This window comes from Motacilla alba, chromosome 21, assembly GCF_015832195.1.
Source record: "Motacilla alba alba isolate MOTALB_02 chromosome 21, Motacilla_alba_V1.0_pri, whole genome shotgun sequence".
In the NCBI taxonomy this organism is placed as follows: Eukaryota; Metazoa; Chordata; class Aves; order Passeriformes; family Motacillidae; genus Motacilla; species Motacilla alba.
The window spans coordinates 577,967-600,890 of NC_052036.1; the positions used below are offsets into that span (position 1 = coordinate 577,967).

Here is a 22,924-nt window from a genome sequence, read left to right on the forward strand (position 1 = left end):
GCCCAGCGTAATTTTGAATTTTTTTAAACATTTTTTAATGTTAAAAGGCACTTTTTTGGTCTATTTCCCCCATTCCATGCAGACAATGCTATCACATTTGAAACTGAGATAAAACTGGTGAGATGCAAAGTGACACAAATAAGCTTCTCTCACTTGCAAGGAAAGGCAAAATAATTTATTTTCCTGTGGTCTGAAGTCAATAAAGTCATTTTGCGCAGCTAAACTGTAGAAATGGAAAGCTCTTCAAGCAGCACTTTAGCAGAATCTTTCCAGATTCTTTTGGAGAAACTGAAAAGCTGGAGAGGGAAGGGGGGGGTTGGGGGAAACAAAAAAGAAAAAGACCCCAACCCACCAACAAACCCACACCCCATACACTCAAACTGGACAAAGCTTTTTGAGACCAGACTGGAGCAGTGAAAGCAGAACACTGCACCACAAGAACCGAGACGTGATGTCTGCCAAGGCACTGCTGTGTGTGATTCTCCCCTGGACTTGAGGTGCACAGAAAAGTCCATTTCTTTTGCTTCAATGAGTAAATAAAGGGAGAGCAGCCAGCTCTGTGTTTTCTTCCAGAATTTAGATAAACAGCACACAGGATGGTACAATGGGACAGTACTGAGGACGGGAATGGTTTATAGCTCCTTGTGCTAGAAAAAGCTCTTCTTTATATTGAATTTAAATAAGCTGTCTGAGATGGACACAAGCCTGCTTTGCTGCTTTCCACATAACAGCAGAAACACCAGGGTGGATGAACTCACAAGAATCAGACTGAGGAACAATTAAAGAAACCTTTATAGCTCTGCTGGAACAAGCCCAACCCCAAGACAAAAAATAAAAGCAGGACAAGCCTGCAGTCAAGTTTCATTTCCATTTCACTGATACGAGTCTGACACTTACAAGAGTATTTCATAGTTTATTGAAAGAGCACTTGTTACAATACAAACCAGTTCTGCTTTTCACAAGGCAGATACTTGCTCTTAAGACAATCCAAAACAACAGACAGATCTGAAAACCCCATTTAGTTCAAAGGCAGCTCACTGCTTTCTTTACAGTACAAATAGTTACACAGCATAGATTTCTCATGTGGCAGCTCCTGAAGAGATTTAATGGGAAGTATCCAAGAAAACAAAAAACAAATTTCAACATGTAAAGGACACAGTGAGGGAGATACTGAAACTATGCTGAATGTACTGACAAAAACAGCATCCTCTAATTTGACAGATCCCTAAATTCAGATTGCTTGAGGAAGGATGTTGGAGTCAATCTGAGTGAGGAGCGTTAGTGACGTGCATTCAATCCCACCCCCAAGCCCAGTGTCCCAGCGAGTCCTAGAGAAGCCATCCCGAAGGCACAGGTGGATCCCAGCCAGCTGTCAAAGCACAGCAGCACTTGGCAAAGGCAGCTGAACTCAGTAAAGAGCACTTCCACCACGGATGCCACATTCCCATTACCCTGAAAGCCTTTTCACACAGGCATCAATGGAAGCAGCTGTCTCACTGTTCATTAACTCCATTAACACAGGATTTGGAGTGAGACTTGTGTGCATTTCTGAATAGTGCAAGGAGACCCACAGTTCTCACACTGCTTCCCTTATCAGATGAAGCACTGCACTGAAATTCATATCAAATTCCTAAATATCCTCCTGAAAGCCAGGCAAAAAGCTGCTTCCTTGAAGCAGACTGGACTCCATTCTGACACTGACTGTCCTTTTCCTGCTTTGTCAAATCCTACAGAACAGGCAGGGCTGTTCTTCTAGGGCTGCACTAAAAAGTGGGGTAAGACAGACTGATGGCAACCTACTGCTCACCAGCAGCACCCAGGCACTTACAGAGAGTTCTTTTCTGAATTTTAAGCTGAGATCAGTTGGCACAAACATTTTAGTGTTCAGCATTAAGGCATCAAGCAGCAGGAGTTTTAGCCTCGTGTCAGTACACGCAGCTCCATGGACCTCAGAAGGACTCGGTGCTCAGCCACGTGGTGACTCCATACAGGCAGCACAATCCCCCAGACACGGGCCAGGAGATGGGATTGCTTTGGTCTCCTCCCGCCACCCACCCCTGCAGGCTGGCTCTGTCTGCCTCACGCACTCCTGCAGAACTGAGAGGCTCTTCCCAGGCATGCACGCTCAGCAGAGCCCAAGCCCTTCCGAGGATGTGTAAGAACTCATTATGCTTGACATGCACCAAACCAAAGTGCAATGCACTACTAAAACAGGATTCTGAAATAAAAACAACAGCAAAACATTACTTGCAGCCCAAAACTCACTTTGCAGTTTGGACTCAAGCTCAAAGAAAGTACTGCTCATCTACAAGCCTTCTTTTCTTTAAGAATCAAGGCATTTTTGGAAGCAATGGTTTATATCCTTTGTTCAAGTAGGCCAAAGCATGAGACAAAGCAAGTTACAAAGCCAGATCTGGGCACAGAACTAAACCTGCCACAAAGCAAAACTCCCAGTTTGTTCTTCTAGGAGTTGGAGGACTGACTTTGGATCTCCTGCAGCAGGGGCCACCATCCCATCAGTGATACATGTGCTGAGAATGAAGAGCTGGCACTTGATTACTTGATATGTAAGTGGCACACGTGTTGCAGCAGCACCTACAACATGACCAGCTGAGGCAGGAGAGAAGTAGGATAGGACAAAAAATATGGAAAATAAGCTTAAGACACTTGCCACTCACCTACAGCTATGCTGAGCCACACACAAGTAACAGTTACCAGCAGGGCTTACATTTTATAAAAAAATAAGCAACCTCAAGTAAATTCAGGATACTTGTGCAAAACAGCACAAATACACTGCAAAGTGGACCTACCTCACCAAATGTGGTAGAGCATCCAATTTCGTTTTTAAAATTTTATTCAAGTTAAATTTAAAAGCAAAACAAGTCCTCAAATATATTTCTATTGGCTTACAGTTAAGGCCACGGATTTTCCAAAGTAAGAGCAACTTTGTCTTGCACTTTTGGAAACTCAGAAAATAACCCAGTACCGTTCAGGCTGGGACTCTCCAACTGCGACAAAACCTCAAAGCCTAGTCCTTAATCACTAGTTTTTCAGTAATCTGAAGCAGGAATAGCAAGCCTTTGTGTTATGGCAAATCACCTGCAAGTGCAAACCCCTCCAGAGCAAAACAGACATGAAAGATTTTAACTTGCATTTTGAGTGTGGGGAGAAGGAAAACTAATCTTATTTTCTCCTCAAAGCAACCTTCTCCTTTATTAAACGAGTCTTGAATTCTAGTTTAATCCAAGACCAGAGGCACTAACATGAGGTATCACATTAAGATGAAACAGTTCAATTCTCCCATCTCACAGGAGAATTCAGCCAAAAGTAGTGATTTGTAAATCTTCCTAAGAATAACTATTTCAAGAACATCTCCCAGACTCATGCCTGAGAAAGATGAAAACATAAAATAAAAGAATTAGCTTTTTGAGTGCACCAAAGTGTTGAAAAACCCTAGTTCCTTTCCACAGTCTCAGTACAATAATTAAAACCTATTATATTTAGAGATACAATGGGAATTAGAAAAAGCTTATTTCCAAATAATCGCTTCAGCATTATATATATATTCTGACATAAAATTCCATTCAGGCTGGTTTAACTGTCACAGCAATTTCATACCAATATTTATGAACTTAAGCAGAAGGAGAAGAGACATTTACTCAGGGGGCATGACCCAATATCTCTTCTTAATTTCTTTATAAAAAAGCGACACGTATCATGTCAGCCGACAACTTTTGGTTTATAGATTATTATTACTATTAAAAATTGAGTTAAGAGTGGAAAATATTGTTCTGAAGAACCAGATCCATTTACAAACAGATGGTCAGTTTCCTTATTGCTAAGAAAATGGTCACAAGAAACATTCAATGCTAGAAACTAAATTCCTCTTTTGATTGTCTACATAAAACACAGGAGGAAGGCAGCACTTGGTAAGTTCCAGACAATATTTTCAGCACTAGAAAAATACTTCAAGACACACGCACACACAAAAAACTTGGTAAATGAGCTAGCGGGAAGTCCTCCCCTCCACCTCCCTCCCTCCAAGTCTTCTAGTTTATGAAAAAAGTTCTTACAATTTTTCAGAATATTCTTCTGACGGATGCTGTTAAAAGGGCAAGGAGAGTCACACGCAGAGTGCCCGGGCGGCAGGGCCGGCACCGGGCGCGGCTGCGGGGCCCCGGAGCTCCGCGAGGCCCGGGCCCGGCCGAGCCCGGGGGAGCCCGGGGAGCCCCCGCCAGGCGCGGCCGAGCCCCGGGGAGCCCGGGGAGCCCCCGCCAGGCCCGGCCGAGCCCCGGGGAGCCCGGGGAGCCCCCGCCAGGCCCGGCCGAGCCCCGGGCAGCCCCCGCCAGGCGCGGCCGGCCGGGCGCTGCTCATACCGCGGTCTCCCTGCCCGCTTTCAGGTTGGGGGCTGAGAACTGGCGCCTCATGCGCGGCGGCGTCACGAACGGGCCGTGCTGGCCGGGCCGGTCCGTCTGTTTCGGGGCGCTGCCCTCGGCCCCGTGGCCGCCGTAGGGCTGGCGGTGCTGGTGCAGGTGGCGCTTGTGCTGGGAGCCCTGCGGCTCCGGGCTGTGCAGCGCCTCGGAGGAGCCCGAGGCCTGGCGCCGCAGCGCCTTGTGCGAGCCGCTGTTGAGGGAGTTGCTCCTCCAGCGCAGCTGCGGCTGCTGCTGGCTGCCGGGCTGCGGCGGCGGGCCCAGCTGCTGCCGGTTCACCTGGATGTTATCTTGGCTCCTCTGCGGGCCGTAAAGATTCCACAGCTGCTGCGCATCTTTAGAAGCAGCTTTGCTTTCTTTCTCTTTGCCTTCATCTTTGTTCTTATCGTCTTCTTTCGGAATTCTAACCTCAATAACTTCATCCTCGGTGATAATGATGTGGGTGCCTGGACTCCACGAGTTCCTGTGTTTGGGATTGCTTTTGAAAGGAAACCGGGGTTTGCGATTTTCAGGTGGAATAAACCGATGAGGCATATTCTGTCGACGAAGCTGCTTTGCTATTTCCTGCTGCTGCAGATTTTTAAATCGAATCTGTTCTTGCCTCATCCAACGCAAACGCCCGCGTCTGAAAGCTGGATCACCTGCCATTAACTGAGACACACGCTCCTCCTTAGCAAGATCATCATTCTCACTTCTCTTTGCCTCATCTGTGGGCTTCTTATCCACATCCACTGCACTGGCAGAGTTCGGAGACTTAGCGTTAGCTCCGGTCGACTGAGCTTTGTCTGGAGACCCTATCAGGGGTAAAACCTTCTCCATTTTTAGCATTTTATTTCTGAGAACTTTGATCTCTTCATCCTTCATGTTGTTCTGCTTCTTCACTTCTTGCAGGATATCTTCCAGTTTGTCTATGTGCACCTTTAGGTCATCCACATCAGTTATTCCTTTACCATTGGCCATTACATCTTCAATCTTTTCATCTCCGACTCCTACTGTATCCCAGACATCCCGAGCGACAGCTCGCCATGATTCGCGCTCATTTGGGTCTTTTTTCCCATACATGGCACAAAGCTCCTTCATTTTAACAATGGCCAGAGCCTCAATCTCCTGCCTACTGTGCCTGAAGTCATTGAGTGCTACCTCATAGCATATCTCCTTCACAGCCTGAATCTTTAGGTCTGAGATGGTGACCCATTTGGAGTCTTTGCTAAGGCGTCGCCGTTGGGGTATCTGGTACATTTTAATAGGTTCTCGTTTCTTCCCACTGCTGGGGAGGCCACACTTTTTTACAATGGTTTGGAGCTTGCTGGGGGGCAGCTTCTCTCTCAGGGAAGTGATCAGTCTCCAACTCTCCTCACACGATCTCTTGTCCGAATCATCCCCACTATCAGAGTCTGCATCCTTTGGAAAAACAAAAATCAAGAAGTGGCCCCAAAATAACCAAAATTAAAATTGTAAGAAAATGGAAAAGCTAAACAAGAAGTAGCAGGCAAAGAAAACCAAATCAAAAATCAAAATAGAATAAGTGATAAGGAGGTCCCTGAAGACTGAGTGTTAGGGCATTAAAATGCATCTTCCAGAGTCATGGACTGTCAAAATTGGAGCTCTTCACTAAATAAAGATTAACATTATGTTTAAGTCTTGTCATCTCATAATAGCTGATAATCTGAATTCTTCCCTCCCAAACCCTTCCAAAGTCTTTAAGCAGACCGACTAAAACCAAGTTCCTGGTTTTATATCTTAAAACCAAGTGTAAACTGCACTTCACACATGCTACAAAGACATGCAAATCCCCACCACACACATTTGCCTTGGTGACTGCTGTTGCTTCTCTCAGCAAATCCTCCCCAGGAAGGTGAGCACAACAGCCACAGAAGATGTCATGAGCAGCCAGAGTGAGTCGGGTTAACACTGGTTAGTAACGTTGCACGTGGTTGCAGGGACGCTCAAGTTTAGAATCCATTTCACTACAATAGCAGCCAGAGAAGTGTTAGGCGTTGAGAAAAAATGAAACAGAAGCAGCCGAAAGGTTCAATGTTAAAAGGACTGTAAGTGCCACTATGACAGACGAAGACAGTGGTTCATACTCCAAGACTTGCTACAAGCTAGAAGGATATCCAGAATCAGAGTTTCAGAGGTGGGTTGTGGTTTGTTTGTTTGATTTTTTTTCCATTTGGCACCTTGTTGCTTAGTTTAAAGAAAAAAAAACCATTATCAGTCTTGTCTGTCCGAAGAATGAGTTTCAGCAGAATGCAGAGTAATGACTTTCTGGTTTTAATTGTTTAAATACGAATTTTCTATTTGATATCCTTGATTTGTCTTCTTCTCAAACCCTAGAGCCTGGAGCTTCCACACACTTGCTAAGCATTATGCGCTTTGCTTCTTCATTACAAGCTTCCCACCTTTTGCTAAATGATTTTTAATGAGCAGTGCCTCGGGTTTCCATATGCTAGGAATGTCTGTTCAGATAAACTGCCACCACAAGTAAAGGATATCATCATTGCTTACTGCAACCCGGGATCAAAACAGACCACTTTTCCTTAAAGGCCCATTAAGACACCTCTTTGACAAGCAAGAAGTCCTGTGTGTTACTGTGATCCAAACGCCTTCAGCCAGCTGTCAGTGTCTAATGCAGCTCTAACTAACATCCCTGTTTTCCACATGGAGATTTAGAACACATGAGAAACCAGGAACAGTAACAGCCACTTACTCTAAAACCAAAGGAAATCCAAGTCATTGAGCCAGCACCGGATTCACATTATTGAGCTTCTTGTGACTTAATGTAGTTTTAAGAACAGTACTAGAGAACGAACTTCTAGTTTAGGTCAAAATATAAGCAAAACACTGGTTTAGAAACTCTTTGTGAGTTTACAGCTGACAAAAGTTGTGGCCTAAGGAAACAGCATCTAGCAAATTGCACACTGCAGTGGAAACCAAAGGTTCCCTGGAGGAAGCCCCAGTGTAGTTGGGCCACTCAGGGATACGACCAGGAAGGCAAAACATGAACTACTCCAACATTAAGTCACAAGTTCCCCAGGACTCTGATTGTTATGAAACTACCATAGAACTACTTATGGGTAAAGCATGTCTTCGTATCAAAGGATGATGAAGAGACACTGAGTCATGGCCCTGTGTGCACTCAGAGGTTACCCAGACCAATTAGTGCAGCTATGATCAAAATTCTAATATCAACTGGCCACTGCAGAGGCATTATGACCATTTTAGCTTCATTACACACATCTTCACAATCAGTTGGTAAAATGGAGAACAACTACTTCTATTCCCTAGTAATACTAGCAAGGCAAAGGCATTTTAGTTGGCAATTTTGAGGGACAAGAGCTATTGTTCATTTTTTTTTGTACAGCACATCTAACAAATAAACATCCAGACTGGTTGGAATCTCAGCATAAAAATCAAAACAATCTGGTAAACAGGATTAGCTAGCTTCTTACATCTGAGATTATACTCAGTTTAGACCCAGAATATTTATATCTCAGTCTTACACAGCAGTAAGCTAGAGGACCTCATACTGCAGCTGGCTATGGCAGCCATGCAAACACTCTTAAGGTCCACAAGCTGAAATGCACTCCCAGCTTTGCCACGCGTTATTCAGCTTCGGCTGCGTGGATGCACTGATCCTGCCATCCCAGGCTCTGCACACAGCAACGCAGAAATCACGAGCTGTGTCAGCAAGCTCTGCTGTCACCTGAAATATTCCTATGGAGCACTGTGACAAGCAGGATGCTGCTCCCTGGCCAAGGATCTCATCCCTTACAACTAGGACAGCTGTCTTTCAGGAGCTGCTGAGGCATGTCGGGTAGCATTCCACCTTTGTCCACTACCTCAAACCAGCAGGAACAAAACAAACTTGAAGAAACCAGCATCTTTCTTATATTAACCACTCCACTCTCTAAAGAATTTTCCCTTAATCTGAAGTATTTGGGGAAATAAATTCCCTTCACAACACTTTATAAATGCAGCCTCATTGCAAGCAGCTTCCCAGACAGCCAATTTCACATCTTTAATTCATACAATAGCTTAGTTTGTGCCAGTCAGCTAAAATTTAAGGGAGGGAATTCCATTACTTGCATCTCATTTGACACATTGCCAAAAGTTACTCAATACTCAGACTATTTTTATTTTCACATTTTTACTGTACTATTTTTTTGCTACCCGAATTTTAACTATAAAATTCCAGAGATGAAACATGACATTAGTCACATTTTATGCTTTTTTTCTGAACTAATGGTTTCCTTGGTCAAAGTCTGCAGCCACTCCTCTCCATCCAGGAAATTAGCCCCTTGTGATGAAACAATTAATGATGCAGAAGTCTCTAAGTGTGTAATTGGAATTTTTTTTTAAAATTATGTTGCTTCTTCCTATGGAAGCCACGGTACTTTGCTCCATTCTGGCTTGGGAAGAAGGGCAAGAGCTTTACAGTGCAAAGCCCAGCATGCATTCAACCCACAGTTTTCAGTGGTCTCCATCTCATAATTCAAATACGAATCATGAGTTTGAAATTTTTATCAGAATTCTGGCACAACTACATTTGTGTTCTGGCTAAAGACAACCAGCTAAAGCAGAATCAGGAGACTTGGGTTTCTTAGGGAAATCTAGACTTCATTCCAGGGTTTGGTCTTGTTTTTCAAATTCACAGGGTGCTTGAAGACTGTATGAATTTCTCTTTGTAATGCACTTCAGAGGTATTTGTTGTGAGAAGACTGAAGTCTTCCTATATCAGACTTAATGTGTCAGACTTCCTATTTGAAAAACACGTGGAGTGGTGGAATTCCCAGTGCTCTGAACAATTACCACACTGCTCCCTGCTCAGAGCCCCACCACTGGCTTGTGTCCCACCAAGACCCTCACAAGGAACTCCATGCAGGGGAGGGAGAAGGGTTAAAACATGCACAATGCAGCAACATTTTCAGACATCATTCAGAAACTAAACCTAGTGTATCAATGTTCTAGAAATCTCTTTGGCAGCACAAAATTAGTATGTTCTGGTGATCCAAGACAAAAATAAAGGCAAACATCCCAAGGAGTAGCTGTTTAGACTACTGAAAAGGAACTTCAAAAAACATAGAGCACAAAAATGCCCTTCTTTCAGGTTAACTTGGAGGAAATCTGATCTATCCCAACAAGAATTGATTAAAGCCTCTTTACTGTCAATCACAATCTCTGAATTAACCTGAAGGAGCTCACTCACACTCCTAACAATTCACTGTAGACACAAAGAATTTGAAAGCAAAGGGAGAACTGCATTGTGCAGACAACCCAAGCAGGTTTCCTAAACTTTCAGATAAGCAAGGACAGGAATTACTGTTTGCCAAAGGCATAGTTAATCAGGAGTATGGACACATACCAGTCTTTGCTGCTCCAACAAGAGATCAGCTTCCTCCTTCTCCTTCTTATATAAGATCTCCATTTCTTGTAATCTGAAGATGAACAGAAGAAGTAGTCAGAGGTCATTGGTTTTCTGCTGGTGTTACTCCACATGCACAGTCTCCTGAATTACAGTTACAAGAGGAAAAGTCATTGTCCTTAAAAGGAACTGTTCTCTGGCTATTCGGTACTACTGAAGTGAAACCCTGCAGGCTGCATTTCAGCCCTTACCAAAAGCTCTGCAGTGTTAGTGGCCAGAGCTTACCTGAGATTTTTAAAGGAGCTGGAGCACTGAAACACTACAGTAACGTGAGGAGGAAGCTTTCTGAACTTGCACAAGGGGTAGCAGAGGTGCTATGTGGCAGAACCCAGTAACCTACTGCTGACTCTTCCTTCTTTCAGGTTGGAATTTTGAGTTATTTTATTACCTTTTCTCCATCTCTTGCTTCATGTCAATGCCCTGCTTCTCCAGAAGCTCCCTCTGAGCAAATGTCCAGTCAACTGGCTCTGAGGGAGTCTCAGCTGATGGCGTTTTCTCTCTTTCTGCTCGTGCTTGCTCTGGGTGGTTGAATCTGAAGACATGATTTTTACCCATGATGATACGATTTCCTAGAAATAGGAACAGAAAACTGCAGCTGACAGAAGAATGGTACCAACTTCTATTTAAAAGCTAAAGGCGACACTGCCCCTGAACAGCACCTAGCGTTCCCCATATATGATGTCAATGCCACCTACAGAGAGTCTACAAAAGAATCTGTGGTAACATTTCTTACCTGAACGCAGCTGCACAGGCTGCACAACCCTCTTGCCATTGACGTATGTTTCTGATCGTTCACAAGGCTCCAGAGTAACAATAACTACAAAGAAAACATCGATGAGTGAGACTTTAGAGAGTCCTGTAGAGGAACAGAAGGGTGGAAGCCCCAAAGGCCTCTCATTTGCTGCCTATGTTCATACCAACACCAAAGAAGTCAATCACCCCTGAATGTCACCCTGCTTAAAAATAAAGACCCAAGAGGAAATCAATAGTACTGACTTCACTACCTACTGCAGCTGGAAACTACTTTTTTTTCATATTTATAGTTCACCAGGGTCAGAATTTACCTGTTACACTGGCTGCAGCCTACAGTTTGAAGCTATTATCACCTACAGAAATTTTATTTTCTTTCCCCACCACTCAAGAAAACAAGGTCAGAAAACTTGCGAATGACCAGACGCGCTGGCCAGCTATGGAAGTGACAGAAGTGCAAGGCTGAGCAGTGCCCTCAGCAGAAGCAGGCTGTACCTTCGCCGTTGTTGTTCCTCTCGCTGCGGAAGACGCAGTGCTCCTCCTTGATGTGAGCCCCGCTCAGCACGATGTCCTGGCGCCGCTCCGCGTCAGCCTGGCCAACCCTGCCAACACGGGCGTGTCAACAGCAAACCAGACACCTTCCAAACTCTGAGCTGGGCAACAGCGCCCACAAACACCCAGGAAAACGTCTCAACTATTAACACTACCCTGCACATGTAAAGGTTCGGACCGGCGCTTAATTCTGCACTGCAGAGAACCTGCCTGCTCTGCCACGAACTGGAGGAGGGCAGCTTTGCAGAAGGAAGGTTCTCTCCCTTAAAACATGTCACTTGAGAACTGAAATGGTAAATACCTCTGGGTCTAATGCAATTCCTTCCGTCTTGTGAAACCCTTCCCTTTTAGAAGGGGATGCAAGGGCGGGGGGAACCCAACAAGAACTTCCAGTGGTGTATTTCAGCTGGCAGACAGGGATCATCCCCCACTAACCACCTTCTGCACTTGAACAAAGGAGCACAAAGGGCTCAGGAGGCTCCTGCTGAATAATTTGATGCCACAAGCAGTTTCATCCAGCACCTAGACAGAGAGGTTGGCTGTACCCCTGGAGCACAAAGATGTATGTCCATTTCAAACCCAAGTGTTTGAGCAATTCTAGGTACAGACAACTAATTTCCAATCCTAATGTTTATGAACTTGCTCTGCTTATTAATTTACACATTTCTGATGCCAATGAACTAGGCTCAAAACTTACAATGACTTAAGCCCCAAGCTATTCTAGTCATCATTCTCTGCTGATTTCTCTACACTTTTCAGTGGGCTTAATGCACCTTACAGCAGCACCATATGCCAGCCCCTGTGTGAATGCCCTTCCATTTGTTCCCCAGGAATATACAAACTAAGCAACCAAACACAACTTGGTGCTCAAAAAAAAAAATAAAAATCACCTCTCTCCTTCCAGCTGTTTTGAAAATAAGTTTTGGAATAAAATCAATTTTTAATTTGAAGTCTGGCAATTAAATTTTATCTCGTATCTGTGAATGCAGCTTCCATTAAATGTGTGCTGGCACGAGTAACAATTTATCTAAACAATAAAGCTAACATTCAGCCATATTCCAGTCGCCATCGTTTTCAATCCTGCTCCCATCAAAATCTCTCCTGTACTTCCAGTAAGTTTTACTACAAACTGAAGAGGGGATGTCATGCTTTCTTTTACTGCCCAGGTGTAATAACTATTTCTTAAAGCTGAGTGACTGCACATATTACTTTTTGTTAGTTGGTGTTTTTACTTTAAACACCAAGTCACCTTGATAGAAATTGCATTTCTGCACTGTTTTCCACCTACAGCAAGCTCACGCTTCATTTGTACCTGCAACTTGAACAGCCAAGGCAAAGTATCATTTAAACTCACGGTGTCTCCAGCTTGGGGATTTAAGCAAGCAGAGAAGACAACTCCAGAGTGTGTCAGCACCAACTCTCACCTTGTGATGCCATCCTTGATGTAGTACAGCAGACATTCAGACATGAGTGGATCTTCATTAAGGTTTACAAGATGAGGAGTCTGCAAGAACAAAAAGAAAAAGTTAATTAAGAACTCAGGCTCTGCTTTCAGGCTCCTTCCTGCAGCTGAGGAGGGTGTGCTTTGTCCAGCAGTTTTGCCATGTGTATTGAGATTATTCCATAATGGATTTTTTCAAATATAAGCTCCTAAAGTATTGCAAAGCATCACAAAGTACCAGTGAAATACAGCTCAGATTGCTTAGTTATCCAAAATATCAGTCCATGGAAGGAAGAAAGGCTTCAGCTGGAGAAAAACAAGTCCTTATAAAGTCTCTGTAAACTTTGATAAGGGAAGTCCAAGAGCAGAAAATGTTGCTTCAGTGAAATTTTGAAACTGATATGGAATCAACTTTGACTTTTCTTGGGCACAGGTCGGGTGCTTATTTGGCAAAGTCTGTTAACATCAAAACAAAATCTAAAACTACCAATATTCTCTGATGCCAACAGCTAAGAAGCTCTTCATCTAAACTTCTTCTAAATTTAAATCCACTACAGTTACTAAACCAACCTTCTTTGGTGAAAAAACCCCATTGGAATCAGCAAACAAGTCACAAGGCCTTGGTGTGAAAATCTAGCCAGTGAGATGGCAGTAAGCACAAGCACAAAAGAAAAGGCAAAAATGGTTAAACGTAAGTAAAGCAGAAAGATGATAAAAGAGAAACAAAACTATTAATAAGCCACTTGTCCCTTTGTTACCCTCAAACAAATAAATTTAGCAAAAATAAATAAATTTGGCTCGGATTCCTTATTAACACCATTTCCATCAACTTATCTTAGATGCAGAAAAGTTTACTTATGAGAGCTTTTAACAGCACTACATTTACAAAAGCTCAAAAATTACTGGACAGTCACGATGAATTTGTCTTTGAATGAAGGACTCTGGTTGTCACTTGCCCAATGGAAGAATTAATTGTAAGGACAGAAAAAATACAGCTTTTTCACCCCTAAAAATCCAGGGGTGACCCAAAGCTGCAGCTGAAGATGTTCCATGCTGCCACTGCTGTTCACTGCACAAATCAGCACTTGGAGCTCTTTAAAGCTCTTCAATCAAGAGAAAAATGGAGAGAACCAAATCCCAGACACAGTCAGCTGCTGTACCACCACAACTTGCACCACTGGAATACTCTGTAAGAAATAAAGCTCCACAGCTTGAGAGATGATGCTGGCACACCCAAGTGTTCACTCCTTGCATATGATGAGATACAAACTGGCACCTCAGAAGAGGAGTCTTCACACAGAACATTCACATTTTCTATCTAAGCTCTCATCTCCTACATTTCCACAACAACCACGGTCAGCAGAAGGACAGCTAATGGAACTGCAAGGATAGCAAGGAACAGAAGCAGACAGGACTGGGTTGGGAGTTTCACTTCTGCTAATAAATCCTATGTAGGTAAAAAGAAATACTATCTATTACCCAAGCAACTACTTTAGCCAGGAGGCATTTATACACAAACCTGATCAGCTGAAAATGCACCAAAAGAATCATCAAAAAGAGCTGATGGCCTCTGAGGAAAAATCTAAAAGGAGATGAGGATCCATAACGTAAGAGAAAGAAATGTGAAGAATACTCAATGAATCTGCCTCTTCACAAACTCTGGGCACTCCTGGAGTAGCTACCAAAAGCAAACTGGAGTTCTACCACTCCAAGCATTGCAGACTAACACTATTCTAAGTGAAGGATCAAACATTTTAACCAATTCTGGGCTTCTGCATTTCTGTGCAGTGCCTCTGAACAGGTCCCTGCTTAACCCTACAAGTTTCACACACTTGCAAGTTTACTACACACTTGCACACTAAGATATTACCCATGCTGCTTGTTCAAAGATTTTTAAGATAAAAGAAAGTAGTTTTTTTTTCATTGTACTTCTTTTATAATTCTGCTTTACCTGCAGAGACAGGTTCTTTGCTAACCTAATTATTTTACACTTACAGCACTGATTTATGCCCTTTTCCTGCACAGCTCTGCTTCTTTCTCATTTCAGAAAACAGAACTAATGGCAGGTATTGAATTAAATAGTCCCTTGCATTCCATCTGTTCACTGGTTCATTAGATCACCATCCTTCTTTCCAAGGGGAAGAAGGATTAACAAACAATTCAAGGAAGAGCACCCAAAGAAGCCTTAAATCTCCTCAAAGAAGAACAGGTAGAGCACACAAAGGCCACACACAGCTACTGCAGAAAATGGCAACAGAATTAAGACACAGCACCTTCTGATTTGCTACTGAATCAAGACACAAAAGGAGCTGCTTCTCCTTGCAGCACAGCATCTTCTAAAGGAAGATCCAAAACAGTTCAACTCTCATCACCTCACCACAGGTCAATTAGCCTTTTGAAAATACATGCAAGAGTTAACAATTTTCTTTACCTTTTTGGGTGAGAAGACTCCCAGTGTTCCTCCATCTTCCCGAATGGCAACGCCCATTTCTGCCAACAATGCCTCTCTGAGTGACAAAAACAGGATAGTGACCCCATTTTAGGCTTCTCAAGACAAGTAAGGTCTAATGAAAGCCAGGTAATTACTGCACTGGACTTTGAACCAGCCTACCCAGGGCTGTAACCACCTCAGAGCACACCAGGGCTAGCTGGTAAACTTCATTCTGAGAGCAGCCTAGGGAACAGCAACTTCAGCTGTGACAAAGGCAGGAAAGAGCAGGACTTCCTCCCAGCATTGCCCTGCTCTTCTACATCTAACACAAGGGTCAGCAGAACCATCCCTAACACCATTCTCCATTTGACCAGAGTAACCTTCTCCATTTTCCACTTTCCAGAGACCATCCATCCTACAGCACTTTGGATTCCTGACCTTTCCATCCTAATGGCCTCTGTTTTCCTCAGTTTCTCTTCCCATGTTTCGTTCAGCTCTGCAATGATCTTCTCAGACTCCTGTGTGAAAATACCAAGATGTTTTACAATTCTTCCCCAAGTTCTTCACATACACAAAGCAATTGAAGTCTGTGCTCTGTTTAGGCCTCAAATTAATTTCACATATAAAAAGCATTCTTAGCACCTTAAAACTCTTACTTGTTTCCCTCAATTTTTAAAAGGGTAGATAGTCCTGAAGGCAAGCTGAGGAGAAAAGATGACTTCATATCTAACCACGGTCAGATTTTATTTTGAATCACCTAAACTCATTTCCCTTTTATTTTTAAATCTGATTTACAGACATGATTCAGTAACTGAATGCCAAGGAAATGCAGAGACCACGCTGTTACTGCCATGGCAACGGAGGGTTTCCAGCAGGAAAGGGAAATGCAGAGTGTGTTCAGCCCCGTGGCAGTGTCTGATGGGCAAACATGAGAATGTCGCAGAGACTCAACTCAGCCAGCTCTCCCCACTCCTCCACCCGTGGACATTGGGGGGGCTTTCATAAAAATCAAGAAATACTTCAGTGTGATGCACTTTGCTGCGGTTCAATTCCGTGCAGCCCTGGGACAAGGCTGCCTTTGTCTGGCCCAAACATGCTATTCTGTGCTTCACATTTTAATCTGTGGGGGCTGGGCGAAGACAACAGTGGCAGGATTATTCTTCCTCCTTTTTTTCAGCTTTGGGGTAATTTGGTTTTCTGACAGCTGAGTGCATTTGCAAGTCAGACTTGGCTCACACTAGTGCTGACCAGGCCTTTAAGTCTACACTCATGTTCAAATTTTCCATAACTACAACTGCATCAGAAAACCCGTAAATTAGAATCAAGAATTTAATTTATAATTTAATTGTAGCTCCAGGCTACAATTAAACCTAAATCATCTTAACGAGAAAGGTTGTGCATGAAGCCAGTTTCTAGCCCACTGCAGTTAAGTGCCCTCTTTATGGTGCAAGGGGGTTTCAGACAATTTCTGCAGACACAGGAGATATTTATGCAAGGAAGTCCTCTCAGGTTCATGATTCTTTAGCCTCCTTAATACCCACCTTCAAACGTTCAATGGCCTCTTCTCCTCCGGGTGTTGACATGATTCTTTCCTGTATACTGGACACAGATGTTAAGCCCACCTGACTACTGAGAGAGCAGGAGGATGGAGATGCAGTGAGGGACCCCATGGAGGCTGTGGAAAAATTGCCAGGACGTTGATTCTCGGAGGCTAGCAAGTATCTATGCTTATTGTTCTGAAAATCTTTCAGATCTGAGAGAGAGACACACAGACAGAGGGAAGGCAGGAAGATGGGAAACAGGAAGGGGGAAGGAAGAGGAAAAAGGGAAGAAAGGAAGGAAGGAAGGAAATACCAGTGTAAGAGGAAAGCATTTAAGCAGCAACAAGGCAAGTTTTGTAATTTTTAGATGGCAGTTCTGAAACAAATCTTTGAATACTAGCAACAATAACATCATAACTCAACTCAGACCCTGAGGTTTGCTAGGAAAGACTGCATCATAAACCTTTCTGAACAAAAAAGCGTGAAAAAATAAATTACACCTTGGCCAAAAGCAGCCATCCTACTCCTCACTGAACACTAACCTGAGCACCCTGAAGCTCAGAGCAGGACAAAGTGAGATCCTCATGAGATCAGTGACATTTTGGGCTGACCTCTGAGACACCAACCCCTTAAGCTCAGGAAAACCTTCTCTTCCAGAGTCCTTTCATGTGAAATGATGATTAAGTAAATTTTTATCACAGCAGTGGTTCTGCTGCTAAAGCACCCACACCACATGGACAATGAACTTCCTCTCCTAAATTCTCACCAGAGAGGATGTGAATCACCTGTCAGTGCACGGCAGGGACAAGAGAACATAAGTTCACAACAACATCATTATGCTGCTTCTTGACCTTCCTTATCTGAATAAAAATGGAAATCTAACGTATCTGATCAGCTAAATATCTGATAAGGGTCTTACACTTCAGAAGGTGCTTCAAAGCCTTTTGGCTATTACCTTAAATAAGAAAGGTCTTTTAAAAACCTCCAAAATTTAAAAAGGTAGCTTTTGTAGTCTGAAAACCTGCAGGCCTGAAAATGCTGCCTTGAAAGCCAGAGAATAAGAAAAGCTGCCTGAATTATTTAAGAACAAATATACAAGGGAAATTTATATTAATTTAACTTGGCTTCTTGGATACATCTGTAAACCATATCCTTAGAATAATCAAACACCAAAAGAAAAACCTTCTAACATGAAAATACCAGAAAACTGAACAGCTTAGTTTTAATATTTTTAAATTGAATTTCAAAGACAAATCCTTTAAAATAAAGTCACTTCAGGAAGGAAAACAGGTCAGATCAGACCTTGCAAGTAATAAACAGGGGCATCACACTCACAAAAGTGAGAAGCTCCCCCAGACATTGCATAAATTTCCCTGTCCTCCTACATCTCCTCTCCTCTTCCCCTGAACAATCCTGCCATTGTCAGCCTGGTGCCCCAGTTCACTCCAGGCTCAACCTGCTGTTTCAGCCTCATGGAACTGATGACTGCCCCGAGTCAGTTTGAAAACCACCATCTGCAAATACAGGAGGCAGGGCTGGGAGTTTCACAGAAGAGAAGCAGGTTAAGGGAAGGGAATGCTGCCAGGATGAGGAAAGCAGGCATGACGGAGCAGGGATGAAGTCTCAAAAGGCCATGCACTCCTGAAGAGAAAGGAAGTGGCACTTGCAATAGCTCCACAGGGGCTGTGGCTGCAGAGAAGCAGAACCCTCGGGACCATGCAGCTGCTCGGAGCCGCAGCTCTCACACCGTGACGTGCACACGCTGGAAGCGGCAGCAGAACGTCAGACAGGCCAGCATGAGTCTGCACACCACCACAGCTTCAATTTTAGGAAATTTCAGACAGATCTCTTTCAGCTGATATTGAGTGAGGGTCACAAAGATCGACTGAAAGAGTTTAAAAAGCCTACCAACCCAAAATTTACATGGAGTACGTTTCCCTTGCAATAGACTACATATATTCCCCTTTCTTAGAAGCAAACACCAAGAGAATTCAAATGCTCTTTGCTGACTTTTAGCTCTGTTAAGTTAATCAGCTGCAACCAACTATATTTAACCTCAAAAAAGAGACTTTTATCAGTATAAGATGTCTGGCTTCTTTCTTTTTCTTTTTTTTTTTTTTTTAAGGATTATACAAAATACATTGCAGTGTCCAGGAGGAACTGGTAATACTTCATCTTGAGTTCATCAACTGAAACGTTTAAAGCAAATACTTCAAAGTGGAAAAGAGCTGCTGAAATGCCAGGAAGCTACATGAGCAGGAACTGAGTAATTGGGGAAAGATTTGAGAGAAAGATTTTCTGGTTCAAATCTAAACTGTGCACTGCCATGAAAACACACTGGAGAACTACCCCTCTCCCTTCTGCATTCTGCCAGAAGGTAACAATGAACATATGTTGCACTTTAAACTCTGCAATTTTTTTGGTTGTGGACTCAATCTAAGAAGTGCTGGTGAGGCTGGTTTTCATGAACCTGCACTGCATTCCAGTGAGTGTTCTGTCTGGGATTTCCCTGTGAGAAATGCTGGCATGCATGCTCTGTTAAAAGCTGACCCAGAGAAAGCAGGTTAAAAAGAGAACCACACAATACACACATTTGCCTCCACTTCCAGAGTATTCATCTCCCATTGGATCAACTGAAAGGAAGCAGGAGGGAAAATACAAGAAGGATCAAAACTGAAGGTTCACTAGTGACATAGGAAGGGAAGAGAATACTACTTGATGTTTAAAGAAACATAACACAGTTTTCAGTTACACAGTTTTTTCAGTTTGGATTTATAACCAAAACCCACAGACTGTAACAAGTATGAAAAACACTTGTATTTCATTGTCTCCTGGCCCCATTCTCTTGAAAACAAGGAAACAAAGAGGTAGATACGTGTTGCATGTCTTTAGTAGTCTGTGACTAAGTCAGGACTTCTGCTTCACCAACAAAAAGGTCTGAAAAGTCAGAAACTGGTGCAACGCTTCTATTTTTTTTTTTTTGTCAAAGAAGATTTTAATCCACTGGAATACATTCTGTGCTTTTATGGGCATTTCCTTCACTAGGAATTAAATCACTGTTCATATTATAGCAGAATGTAGCAGCTAAAATTTCAGTTCATTTGTCTTGCTTGGAATGAGGACAAGGAAATTGGGCACAAGTGTGTTCTAGTGCTTTAAGAGTTGCTGGCAAAGCAAATCAGTACAACACGGCTCTGCCAACCTAACTCAAAATCTCCCAAAAGGATTCATTAGTTATTCACAAGCAGCTGTTGCATAGTTACTTCAAGATGACAAATGATTTGTCACTCAGGGCACCGTCTAACATTAGCCATTGTTTTCTTTTGTGAGTGAGGATGGCACTGAAGCCAGGTATCAACTAATAACCTTAACCATCTGAGGAGGAAGGAAAGATGCCTTTTGCCCTCAGTGTGAGACTGAGTTTCTGTATCTCAGCTCTTTTATTGGCAGCCAAACAAAAGGCTCTCCATAACTCAACTCCTGAATGTGCAAGTTCTATTACACAAATGCATTTCTACAATAACAGGAAAACTCAAACTCCATATTTTTCCTTGAGAGTTTGAAGGTGGCTCATGAACTCCACACACAAACCTAAGATGGTCATTCGAAGACAAAGGGCTGCCATTTCTAAAATCGTGTTCAAAACTTAAATATCAGCACCTGTATTTAAAATCCGTGTTTTAAATCCTTTTCTCTCACTGGCTCAGGTCTCCCTCCTCTGCTAGAGGCCAAGCCCAGGACAGTGAGGTGTGTTTAATCCACTTACTGTCAATAATATCTCCCAGCCCTTGAGCACGCAGGAGATCCTTGAGCCTTGTCACCTCCTCCTTGAGCTCCCGCACCAGCTTGGCGTTGGGATCTTCATTGATAACAGCATTGCATTTAATCTGCTTCGCACGATCAGCATACCTGCAGCCACACAAACAACGAAACCTTACCACAGACAGGGAACTGATTACACACAACTTATGTGTAACACAGGAGTGCAGCAGCACAGAAGACATTTCACTTGCAGCTGCATGTCAGAAGAGTAGGCAATAAATCCCTGCTTCCTCTGAAGGGTAATTGAGTCCTTGCCAGTAGAGCCCTCTTCCCCACAGATAAGCTCAGCTTACAATAAACCAAAGGTTTAAGGACAAAGAATGGCCTTTAGAGCAAACATTACCCATATCCCTCCCAGAGGAAGGGAAAGTACCTCAAAGTGCTCAAGGTTTCATCGTAGTTGATGTCTGCTGGACTGAGAGCAGCGACCATTGCGGTTCTGGAGTTACCACCTACAGGGAACAGGCAAGGTTTGAGATGAAACTACAGCACACACTCCAGGCACCACCTACCTACCAAATACCAGTGCTTTCAATAAATTACAGAATTCAACTAAATTCTACAGTATTGAGAAACATACAAAGAACACAGGAAAGAGCTACAGCATTAACATAAGGCGGAGCTGTGACGATTCAGATTTGGCTACTAAAGATATTTAGCCTCATACTCAAGACAAATTTGAGTTAAAAGCAGTTAGGAAATTCAGCGATACTTTCTTTTCATAATGGCACAGACAAATCAGCCATACCTAGATTTTCTCGAAGAAGCCACGTTAGTACAGAATCCCTGTAGGGTATAAAGTCTGTCTTCTTCTTCTTTTTGCTCTACAAAGAAACAACACAACATGAAAAATAGGAAGGATTTTCTGTGTAAGAAAGATGTGAACATCTTCCTGACATTTAAATTCTGTGTTATAACACAATTCCAAGCAGCAAACCTTACACTAGGCAAAGAAACCAACATCTACTCCTACACAGACCATCGTACCTTGCTGGTGCAGTTATCCTAAGTTGAAAGCATTAAGGAAAAAGGAAAAAGAAGGATGAGCTTCTTAACAGAGATTTATACATTGTTTCCATGTCAGACAGTACTTCCTTTTCTTAAAAAGCCAAATTAATGAGAATAGCTCCAATTGAAAAAAAAAAAATCTAAAAAATACTTAAGCATATTCAACCTGTCCAAGGTGTTGACTCACTTTTAAAAGGAACAACAATCATTTATTTGTTTCTTTGGGTTTTTTTTAATAGCGGTAGAGTACAAAAATAAAAGACAAAGTACTTTTTTAAACCCACAACGTTTTGCTTGGATCAATATATGCTCACTTAAAATATTATTAAGTCTTGCTATTGCAAAGAAAGCCAGTGAATCAAATTATTGCACTGGTGTTTCTATAAATTTTAACAACGAAGCTGCAGTTAAGTTTTCTAAAATTATTCTTTCAAATAAAAATAAAATTAATGCACTGCACTGAAGGTCTAAAAACTTGCTATGTGAACAGGTCTTCTACATAAACACAGGCTTCTTTAGCAAGGCTTCCTCACAGTTAAACAAACCAATGCTTCCATCTGTTGACAGCCTGTGTGACACCCACAGAATAGTATCAGCTCTACTCATCTATCAAAATACACACAGCTAATAGGGCTGAGAATGCAAGGCCAAGAGCAGCAAACCATCCTGCTGTACTGCACGGATTTCACTGTTTCCGTTTGACCAGCTCTGCAAAGGTTGTTGCAGGCAAGGAGAGGCTCTACTCACCACTTCAGCCAATGCTGAAATAACTTTGCCCAGAGTTGTGAGAGACTTGTTTATATTTGCTCCTTCCTGAGAAAAGAGAAACCAGTATTATATAGTAATTAAAACTCTTCAACCCTGAATCTCTTCAGGTCTTCAGGTTTGCAACTATTTCTCCCATACTTATAATTTATTATTTGTCCAGCAAAGCCTCCAGGTGATGCCTGTGCCTGCCCAGCACCCCTCCAGAGCCCCGCACCTTTAACCGGGTTCCCTTGGCGCCGGTGGAGTCAGCTCGCTCGCTCCCAGCCAGATCCACCAGGCTGATCTTGCTGACCTGAAGAGAGAAAGCACATCAGCAGGAGAATGAGTTCTTGGTGAATCACAGCAAGGACAGAACTACAAAGTTACTGCAGGGAAAATCAGTGAAAAACAGTCAGAAAGCCACTGATCTGTAACACACCTTCTCTGTGGAAAGGTCGGTTTCCGTGTCATGCTTCTTCTGAGTGAAGACAATTGTAAACACAGCATGAGAGCGGCTGCTGGTTTCATTCATGTTGGTGGCTGCCACAGTCCTAAAGCACGAACAGATACGAGCACGTTTAAAAAGGGACAACTACCTACAGGGCTGAATGCAGCTGCAGAGGAATGAGAGCAAGAGGCTGCACAGGTGATGTGCAAGCCAAGACCAGTCACACCTAATGTCATTCCCAAACCCTTTCATTTGTTCACTCCTGAATTACTCCCATCTTCATCACAGTTTAAACAGAGCTTTCTCAATCTGTGTATTCAGTAGTCCAT

The 22,924-nt window shown here is 43.0% G+C and overlaps 1 protein-coding gene across 24 annotated transcripts in view; it reads right to left on the reverse strand.

Moving 5' to 3' along the window:
- KIF1B (kinesin family member 1B) overlaps window positions 1-22,924 on the reverse strand; it is a 76,729-nt gene that overhangs the window by 31,985 nt on the left and 21,820 nt on the right. For 5 of the 24 annotated variants that reach the window (XM_038159814.1, XM_038159812.1, XM_038159811.1 and 2 more), the window contains exons 7-24: window positions 22,587-22,698; window positions 22,383-22,460; window positions 22,148-22,213; window positions 21,380-21,397; window positions 21,141-21,216; window positions 20,766-20,844; window positions 20,337-20,479; window positions 19,162-19,203; window positions 16,571-16,782; window positions 15,468-15,547; window positions 15,030-15,105; window positions 14,118-14,180; window positions 13,169-13,231; window positions 12,582-12,661; window positions 11,101-11,207; window positions 10,589-10,672; window positions 10,244-10,424; window positions 9,796-9,868 (exon numbers count right to left, since the gene is read on the reverse strand). In XM_038159814.1, coding sequence (XP_038015742.1) covers window positions 9,796-9,868; window positions 10,244-10,424; window positions 10,589-10,672; window positions 11,101-11,207; window positions 12,582-12,661; window positions 13,169-13,231; window positions 14,118-14,180; window positions 15,030-15,105; window positions 15,468-15,547; window positions 16,571-16,782; window positions 19,162-19,203; window positions 20,337-20,479; window positions 20,766-20,844; window positions 21,141-21,216; window positions 21,380-21,397; window positions 22,148-22,213; window positions 22,383-22,460; window positions 22,587-22,698 — 1,633 coding nt within the window. Of the gene's footprint in view, window positions 1-893; window positions 5,832-9,795; window positions 9,869-10,243; window positions 10,425-10,588; window positions 10,673-11,100; window positions 11,208-12,581; window positions 12,662-13,168; window positions 13,232-14,117; window positions 14,181-15,029; window positions 15,106-15,467; window positions 15,548-16,570; window positions 16,783-19,161; window positions 19,204-20,336; window positions 20,480-20,765; window positions 20,845-21,140; window positions 21,217-21,379; window positions 21,398-22,147; window positions 22,214-22,382; window positions 22,461-22,586; window positions 22,699-22,924 lie in introns of those variants that run through there. The other 19 variants (XM_038159826.1, XM_038159827.1, XM_038159818.1 and 16 more) reach the window with 12 other exon arrangements.